Consider the following 10,160-nt stretch of genomic DNA (forward strand, 5'->3'; position numbering starts at 1 on the left):
AAATGTCACTCTATGTCATTCCACAATGATACATTTTTTGGCTTGACAATATATAAGCTCTTCATTCAACATGCATAATTTTTGAACGGTCGAGTAAAAAAAAGAAACATATCATAAAATATTCTTCTTACGTTTATCATAAAAATTCTCTATATTTTAAATTTATTTGTTTAAAAATAACAATAATTTCAATTTTTTTTTTCATAGATTGAACAAGAATCTAATGTAAAAAGTAATACCAATGCGACACCTACCGTTAAAATAGAAAAGGAAACTTATTTGGAATTGTAACATTTTGGTCCGCCATAACAGCATCTTCGTTTTGCTTCTCTGTGATTGGTCAAGTAAAACGAAGATGCTGTCATGGTGGACAAAAATGCTACAATGGATACCAACTAAGTTTCTTTTTGCATTTTTACGGTAGGTGTCGCATTGTCATTACTATTTACATTGGATTCTTATTTAATCGATGAAACATTTTTTGTTGAAATTATTGTAATTTATAAACAAATTAATTTTTTTATAAAAAAAAAATTTTAATAAATTTTTTAATGAAAAATGTTAGAAAAATATTTTATGACATGTTTTTTTTTCAACGATTCAATAATTATGAATGTGTATGCATTTTAAATGAAGAGCTTATATATTGTCAAGCCAAAAAAGTATTATTGTGAAATGACAGAGTGACATTTACATCAGCGCCGTATATCGAATTAATTTCGCTTGGCATAGGGGGAAATATTTTGACAGATAGTACTCGATCCTTTCTTTCAATTTCTTTGAGATTAAACTATGCCTCAAAGACATGCGATTCGGAACTCAGTACAACTAAGCGATTTATATTTTCAGAATATGAAAGTACATCTTACTGGACATCTGGAACCAATTTGGGCAATACCAACAATCGATTTTACTGGATGGGAAATGGTCGCAGTGTAATTTTCACCAATTGGATCAACAGCAGTTATCCGGACAATCCATCTCATGAAAATTGCATTGAGTTGAATTATCAAGCGAACTTCAAGTGGAATGACTTACGTTGCACGAAAAAACGATATTGTATTTGCGAATAAATGCTGCTATTCCTATTTCTTATAAAAAGTCATTGAAAATACTCTTCAAAATGATATCCAACGATGTCGACATTGTCGAATCAATGAATAAGCTTTAACATAATGGATTTTTAATTTAAAAAAATGAAAAACTTTCACGCTAAACCAGAGGTACTAACTGGCAATGGTGAGATTAATTCGTGTCTTGTAAGTGTGAATAAAAAATTGTGGTCAATTATTAAAGTTTTGTGGATTTTTTTGAGAACTTGAAAATATTTTTGCCGATTAGAGTCAAAGGCACCGCTTGTTCGGCGTAAAAATCGGTGCGTATTTTTCATTATTTTTTTCTGATTTCGAAAAGTACCAAATGGATCCAATGTATTTATTTGGAATTGACCGAGACTATCAGTCACCAAAAAGTGATGTCACTCTTAATATTTGCTATTAACAGAATATTTGTTATTTGTTATCAACAGTAAGTCAGCGCAACTTATTGACTTTGTAAGAAGGTAAAAGAGAGAAGTACTCACGTAATATGTGGCAATGGTAAAAATAATTTGGACCTCTGCCTCTTTCACTCTCACACAATATGAAGGAACGATGTCACCCAATCGTAAATAAAACAAATTTTGATACCACATTTTTGTATCAACAGCTAAAAGTGTCGATGAATGACAACTAGACATTATATTGAGATATTTTCAGCCAGATGAATCAGCTCAGCCAGATGTCAGTCAAGCGCTGAAATGGAGTGAAGCAATGTAAGTTCAATTATAACCATAACAATCACTTCTATTGTTTTCAATCAACGATATCTGGCGCTCCGCCTGGCTTCATCTGGCTGAAAATATCTCAATATAATATCTGATGACAACAACTGGATCTGATTAAAATCCTCCGATACCGAAGGGTAATTATGTGCCATAAATGTTTGTTAATTCTTATCAATTTAGATCAAAAAAATGAAAAAGCTTCAATTCACGTAATCACCGTAAAATATAGACTGAAATCTATGTGTAATAAAATATATGCAACGCGGTATTGAGTAGCCATTCATAAAAGATTGAATTTCGATATTTGTGTCTTTTAATTTGATAGAATTTGTCTCATTTTTTTGCCATTTCAAAGGTTTAATAATAATCACAATCATCTTTGAGCTACATTGAAATATTGTGATTGAAGAACCCGTGCGAACCAAACTGTCGAACTGTTAATACCATTGTAAATGCTCACGAAATATGCGGTAATGGTAAAAAAATCATCCAAAAATGTGTTGTTTACTTCGAGAAGAAAAAAAGGTGCTAATTAAATAAAGTGGGTTTAATTGAAATGCCACATGTTCGGACGTTAGATAGTGAAGAGTAGAGTGGGAATTTCAAACGTTTGTTTTCAATGTAACGAAAATGAAACGAAGAAATTGGGTAATGTGTGAATTAAATTAAATTTGAAATCATCAAAAAATCATCGATCATCCGTTTGACTGAAAAAGAAACCCAAATCCGTATCAATGATTAGTGCCATTTTGGCTGAGCATTCGTTTGGTTCGTTCAAATATTTGATGCTCACACGAAGACGGGAAAAAAGTGAATAAACGGTCAACATGTACTTGACGGCTTGGCTTCTATTGGGAACAGTCGCATTCAGTTTGTTCACGTTAGTACGATTCTTTATCAAATTCAATCGACGCAAGCAACGAATTTTAAAATATGTTCAACATTTATCATCACCAAAAGAGTACCCGATTATCGGCAGTGGACTTCGATTTTTTGGAAAAAGCAGCGAAGGTGAGTACATTGAAATACATGTGTGTGTGAATATGACCTGAAAAGAAAGTGCAGTGTGCAAAGAAAATCGAGTTTTTAAAGTCGAACAAGTTCTAGTCCATGCAAAAGTTCTGATCGATAACATATTACAATCATGTTTCGTTTTAAAATTGAGAAAACAACTAGAAAACAAAAATACCCACAAGGTGTGCGGAAAAGTAAAATGGAATGTTTGTTTAAAAAAAAAATTCAATTTTTAATTTCGAAGAAATGATGAAAGAAGCAGTGGAGTTTATGGAACAAATGAAAACGCCGTTTTATGCTTGGTTTGCTGGTGCTTTAATTTTGGTGATTGATCATCCAGACGATGCGTATACAGTGCTTACTTCAAAATCCTGCATGGAAAAGGCATTTGTTTATAAATTTTTCAATATGGGCGCCTCTTTGTTCACGGCACCAGGTGAGTTTTCTATTTCAAATCACCGAAAATGTAGCGATTCTCAGTGTTTTATCGTCCATTACGAGAAAGATTTTTTCATTTCGTTGCTGCTTTTATTCAACTCTTTAGAGATTCGAAGTTTTCTCCATTTTTTTTTCCATAAGTAACACCTTCAACATCAATTGTTTGCATTAATTTCAGTAAGTGTATGGAAGCCGCACCGAAAAACCTTGAACACAACATTCAATTTGAAGATTTTACAGTCATTTGTGCCAATATTTTGCGAGAAAGTCAAATATTTGGTACGAAATCTGGGCGAAAAGGAGAATGACGACTATTTTGACATCACACCTATGATGCATACTTGTGCGTTAGAAATGGTTTGCGGTAAATATATTTGGTTCGTGTGAAGAGGAACCAAGAACAACCGAACTGAGTATACCAATTTTCGTATGCATTACATTGAAATAAGTTGACAGTGGATTCAGTTAGATCGTTCTACTTTTCTTCATTTATTTTTTTCAATTATAACCGCTTAACCCCTTCTGAAACTGTTGTATTCAATCAATTGTTAAACGGCGGTGTTTTTACATTAAAATTAGCAAAAAATGATGAAAAATCTTTCGAATTGTCTTTGCAGCGACGACAATGGGAGCAGACATCGAGGCTCAAAATGGTAAAAATGCTGATTATGTTGAGGCTTTGGGCAGGTAATATCAAATCTCCATTGATTTGATGCACCATTTATAAAGGCTACAATCGTGTCTTGTTTCAGTTATTTGGCCGGTGTTGCAAAGCGAACGTTCAACTTTTTTTACCATTTTGATTTTATTTACAAACATACAAGTGCTTATCAAAATGATCAAAAATATACGGAAATTGCTGAACGATTACCATGTCGAGTAGGTTTCAAACGACATTTTACTTTGACTCGAACAAATTTTGATATATGTATATTTCCGTAGGTGATTGAAGAGCAAAAACAAGCCTTTTTCCAAGAGAATCCAATGGGAACCAGCGATGATAATACACCCGAAATTGAAGAGGATGATGCACGTTGCTATGAAAGTCCACAGATTTTCTTGCGTCAACTGTTTAAATTGTACAAAAAAGGATTGATCGATGATAAAAACATACGCGATCAAGTTTATTTAATGGTAAAAAAGCCTTTCCGTTCATATTAAAATGAAATTCTGAATGATTTGTTTCACTGTTTCAGATTTTTGCTGGCAATGACACCGCTTCTCTAACGCTTTCGTATGCGATTCTGTTGTTAGCAATACATCCCGAGTATCAAGAATGTGCATTTGCTGAGGTCGATCGTGTATTTCAAGATCTACCGTCAGACGACAGTCTGACCTACGATCATGTTGTCAAATTGGAATTTATTGAGCAAATTTTGCGTGAAACTCTTCGCTTAAATCCAGTTGCACCGTACATTTTACGGCATTGTCAAGAAGATACACAAATTCGTGATTGTATAATACCGCGTGACACAACGGTTATCGTAAATTTGTACACAATGCATCGCCGTGAAGATATATGGGGTTCGAATGCGAACGAATTCAATCCGCATCGTTTCAGTGCGGACGAAGTGAAAAAACGCAATCCACACGCATATGCACCGTTCAGTTTGGGCCCACGGAATTGCATCGGTATGCGATACTCGTATATGGCAATGAAAGTGATTTTGGCAACATTGCTGCGCAATTTTCGATTCACAACCAATTTGAAAATGTGCGACGTTCGCATGCGATACGAAATTACATTGAAAAATGTACGCGGCAATATGGTGCGAGTGGAACGACGAAATTTTAATAAGTGATTACAAGTTTTTATTTATTATTTTGAAAAAATTTGGGAATGTCTAAAGATACGGTTTTTACTTCATTTTGAATGTAAGTGGCATTTTCTCGGTAAATTAAGTGAATATAAGTTTGAATTCTGAAATAAAATTCTCTTAAATTTTGTACCTTGAACTTGGTGTGTTTTTTCTTTTTAACAATAAAGTTGTGTAGTTGAAGGTTTAAAATCAGTTTTTCAATTTTTGAATATGGAATGTATGCTTTAGCGCTGCGTGCAAATGTGAAAGTCGGTATGTACACATTCAATTAGAGAAGCCATGTTAACTGTGGTTTTTCATTCAGAAATGTTAAACTTAGACATTTTCACACATTTTTTCTCCCGCACGTCTAATGAAAAAAAGCGTTTTAATTTGAATGAATGTGTATTTTGAAACCTATTTGGAAATAACAAAAGTAGTAATAAACAGTTTTATGTTCGATTTTAACCAATGGACTGCAAGAGAATCCATTTGTAGATGGATCGCAACGAATACTAAATTTTGAATGGAGCATCTTAATGTCAATCTAGCAGCAGATTCTTGTTAAACAATTAAATATTCCTTAAAAATGAATTTTCGCAATGAGAACATTTTGTAGAAGTGAGATAAATTCTAATGTAACGCAAAAGTAAAACCAAACCCCAAACTTCGTGTCACAAAAACGAGATCGAGAGGCCAACCTTGAGAGATTCCTTTTTTAATTGTATAAATCGCGTAAGTCTAGTCGATTCAACCGGGTTTTTCATTCTAGAATTTTATTCATTTATTTGGAATATTAAAAAAGGTGTAACAAAACAGGTGACATTAAATTTATTTTCGGTTCAAGCTAATTGCTGGTCAATGACTCATAGAATTAAGACAGTCATACACCAATCTGTTTTTGTTTGGTTTATTTTAGTATTCGAAAACGGGTTTGAGTGAAGAAAGATTTTTTTCGTTCATTTTCAACGTCCGGATTTGGATTTCGAACACTCTTTCCTCAAAATTTCGTTTGATTTATAGCACAAAAAGAAGAATAAATATTTGTTCTAATAAAGTTACGATAATTGAATTTCATGGAAGAATGGCATTTACGAAAAAAAATGAGTTTGTTTACTTTTATTAGCGTTAACTTGATGCCGATTAATGGTTTCATTCAATTTTTACTTTGATGATTCGCAAAATATTGGACACGCATCAATTTAAAAAAAAAAAAAAAAACGTGAGAAAAGTAGCTCAATTTGTAAACAGAGAAATTTTAGCAGTAAAATTGAACATATCATTCTTCGAAGATTCTTAATGAACCTTTCAATTAGGTCAAACCGAGTTGGACGTATGAAATTGGTGCTAATTTAAAAGTTTTTAGAGACCAGGTTTGACGTATTCAGTCTGATAACATGTTTTACTGGTGGATCGACCAATTTATGCTATATTTATATTGGTTTTTTTGTGAAGTGACAATCAGCTTTTAATAGCTAATTACTAGTAACAATACCATTTCTGCGTTTTAACCACTCGTTGTGTCTCATGACCCGACCTTTTGACTCACTAGCCACCACATGTGAGTAAAAAAACCAAATGTCTCAAATCAAGCCGATAAACTATTTTGTGTAAAAATTGGAACTGGCATTTTTTACACACATTTTATATTATTTGCCAAAACTTATCTCGCCAGTTTTTTTAGCAACAAAATCACGAAAATGAATGTTCCTGAGAGTCACCTCACAAATACGATGCTTCAGATATTGATTAACTCGCCGTCCACATAACAAATAGAACACTGAATATTTTCCAAAAATGTTATGTTAATTTGGCTCAATTAAAAGCGAATGTTATTTCACTTCATACCGGTTTACAAGGGACAGTTGTAATTTTTGGACACAAACTTTAAATTAATTAGTTAGATTCTTGGCATTTAAATGAACCTGTTTTTAAATTGGACAAATTCATTGTTATTGTGACGTTAAATGTTGAATTCGTTTTACTATAAAAGAAATGGACAAATTTCGAGTGGTTTCAGTTGGTTGTTTCTCTTAAGTGCTGTAATTTGTTTCACGCGAAAAGAGGACTCATTTTAAACCAAAAAAAGTGTTCAAAAATTCATTAAAATGTATCTGTTAATTGTGCTGATTTGTATGTTGTTTTGGTTTTTTGTGAAGCATTTGTTGCATTTGTATCGTATGGAGTGCTATGTGAAACATTTGAAATCAACATATCCATTGGTACCAGTGCTTGGAACCAGCTATGGAATGATTGGCAAATCAACATCACAGATCTATGAACATTTTCTACAATTTTCAAAAACAAACGAAACGCCAACCAAGGAGTACTTAGGAAACATTTTGATTATCAGTGTTGATAAACCCGACGATATGAAAACTATTTACACATCGCCGCTTTGTTTAGACAAGCCGTTTATCTATGATTTTCTACCATATCACAATTCAGTTTTCAGCACCAGATGTAAGTGGTTTCTTCATTGCATAGAATAAAATAATAAAGAATTATTTTTCATTGAAAACAGCGGCTGCCGCTTGGAAACCGATCAGAAGACATTTGAATCCAACGTTCAGTATCAAAGTATTGCAATCATTCCTTCCGATTTTTAATGAAAAGGCAAATGTTATGTTGAACAAATTGGATCAGGAAGTTGGACGAGGGGAATTTGACATTTTACCACATATTCAATGGGAAACTTTGGATTCAATCTGCGGTAAGTTTATTTTCTTGATTTGTTTTTGTAAAATGTCAACGAATATTGTCAGTAAAAGTCTGAACTAGCTATTCAAGTTGATTTGTGCATTCGGATTTATTAAAGAAAAATTAATGTTTTCAATATTTCAGCCACTACAATGAAATTTGATTTGAAATCCCAGTCTTATCAAATCGACAAATACTTTCAGGCCACAGATGTGTAAGTAGTTTTAGAGATAGAATTGAAACTTGCCAATCACGTATCAATTTCAGCGATTCAATTGTTAATTGAGTAACGTTACTCCATTGGTAACAAGAGTCAACTTTTACGCGGGTAATGTAGTACCAATTTGAACTACCAGCGGTCTTGCGGATGACGTCAGAAAGATCGATCGAACCAAGCACACAGAATTCTTTATTTTAACATGGATTGGTTCAGCCGCTTTTCAAAATAATATTTTTTGGATTTCTCCTCTCTCTCTCTCTCTCTCTCTCTCTCTCTCTCTCTATTAATCTCTCTTTTCTCTTTACATCGTTCCCTGGATTTCTCTCTCTTTCTCTTCCACGCTCTCCTTCTCGATTTTTCCCCTTATCAGCGGAATTTTCGATACTTTTCCACTTTTTCTTGAATATCTATTCTTAAAAATTTTCTTCATTCCCTTAAACCTACCAAAGATTCTTCTTCTAGAAGAAAAATACATTTTTTAGTCATTTTCATTCAATCATCATTTGTTTTTTTTATCACCAGATTCTTCAATTTGATTTCCAAGCGCTTCATACAACCATGGCTACACATAGATTTCATATACAAACGGACGCAACTTTATAAACAGGAACGGCAATGTCTCAGTACAGTTCAACCATTGATAGATAGCGTGAGTATATCAATTGCAAAATGCCATTTAAAAATTGTTGCAAATTTTTTCTTCGAAATTTCTATAGATATACGATAATGCCGACAAAAACAACAATCACAATATCACAAAAAATATGGATCCGTCCGAGAAGAAACCACAAGTTTTAATCGATCGACTTCTGCACTTACGTTCCGAGGATGAACTCGAAGAAGATATAATCAAAGAACAAATTGAAACTGTACGTATTCATTTAAAGTGCTTATGAATTTTACCTATAACACATTTTTTCTCGCATTAGATTTTGGTAGCTGGAAATGATACGACAGCAACAACACTTTCATTTGCAATTTTAATGCTTGCCATTCATCCTGAGGTTCAAAAAAGGGTTTACGACGAATTGCATTCGATTTTTACGACACAAAATGAAGAGATTCTTGAGCAGCATCTCAATCGGATGCACTACTTGGATTTAGTGTTAAAAGAAACGATGCGTTTATTCCCAGCTGGAGCATACCCACAACGCAGTGCATCGGCAGACATTCCGATTAGCAACTGTACGATACCAAAGGGCACAGTAATTATACTATCGATTTTTTCATTGCATCGGGTATGTTTCATGCATTTTCATTGCATTACTCAGACCATAGCCCGAGCTAACTGGTTTAGTTGATAAAGCTCGTGTTAGCTTGTGGCATACACTTAAAGCATTTCATACGACATTTTTGTAAACAATTTTTCATCCAATAATTTAGAGACAAGATATTTGGGGAAAAGCTGCCAATGATTTTAATCCAGATAATTTTCTTCCTGAAAATGTAAAAAATCGACATCCATTTGCGTTTGTGCCATTTAGTGCAGGGCAACGAAATTGCATTGGTAAGGAAAAAAAATCAGAAAATATATGAATATTCAATGACAAACCCCGAACCAAGAGCGATTGAGTTCAATAAATTTCGAATGTGTCGCATGCACACGCACAGTCGGGTATTTACTTTGTGCGCTACTATGCTTCGGTTCTCTTTGTAATTTGTTGAAATATTTTGCTATCTCTTTTCAGGTCATCGATATGCCATGATTTCAATGAAATCATTGCTAGCAGCCATGGTACGACGTTTTAAATTCACCACCTCCATGAAAATGTGCGATATTGATTTGAAATTTGAAATGGTCTTGAAAATTGGCAACAAACATTTGGTGCAGATTGAACGACGACAATGGTGAACATCGAATCAAATAAAGATTTTAACCCAATGAAATAGACAATGTATTGAGATATTTTCAATCAGATTTAATTTAGTTTGTCTAAATTTGAAATGTGAAAACGTTCATACAATTTGGTTTTTTCTTTTTAATTTTTTGTTTTTATTGACTAGACTCCTTTAAAGAAATAAATAAGAAAATTATGGTACATTTTTAAATATAATCGTTTATTGAAAGAAATGTTGATGCAGACATTATGTAGAGCAAAATGTGTATTCTTTAAATAGTAAAAAATATTAATGAATATTGTTGGAACTTATAACAAAACAGAAT

The 10,160-nt window shown here is 33.1% G+C and overlaps 1 protein-coding gene across 1 annotated transcript; it reads left to right on the forward strand.

Moving 5' to 3' along the window:
* The first annotated feature begins 2,584 nt into the window (after positions 1-2,584).
* Positions 2,585-9,882, forward strand: LOC116344591. Its single transcript, XM_031773186.1, has 16 exons — positions 2,585-2,836; positions 3,084-3,275; positions 3,456-3,641; positions 3,895-3,964; positions 4,030-4,156; positions 4,220-4,411; positions 4,474-5,076; positions 6,393-6,449; positions 7,164-7,539; positions 7,601-7,789; positions 7,921-7,990; positions 8,519-8,645; positions 8,713-8,865; positions 8,926-9,234; positions 9,380-9,503; positions 9,685-9,882. The coding sequence occupies exons 1-16, from the start codon at positions 2,653-2,655 to the stop codon at positions 9,846-9,848; spliced, it is 3,123 nt and encodes a 1,040-aa protein (XP_031629046.1). The 5' UTR covers positions 2,585-2,652; the 3' UTR covers positions 9,849-9,882.
* The last annotated feature ends 278 nt before the right edge of the window (positions 9,883-10,160 follow it).

This window comes from Contarinia nasturtii, unplaced genomic scaffold (genome assembly GCF_009176525.2).
Source record: "Contarinia nasturtii isolate CC-2019 unplaced genomic scaffold, AAFC_CNas_1.1 Cnas_scaffold_1095, whole genome shotgun sequence".
NCBI classification, from domain to species: Eukaryota; Metazoa; Arthropoda; class Insecta; order Diptera; family Cecidomyiidae; genus Contarinia; species Contarinia nasturtii.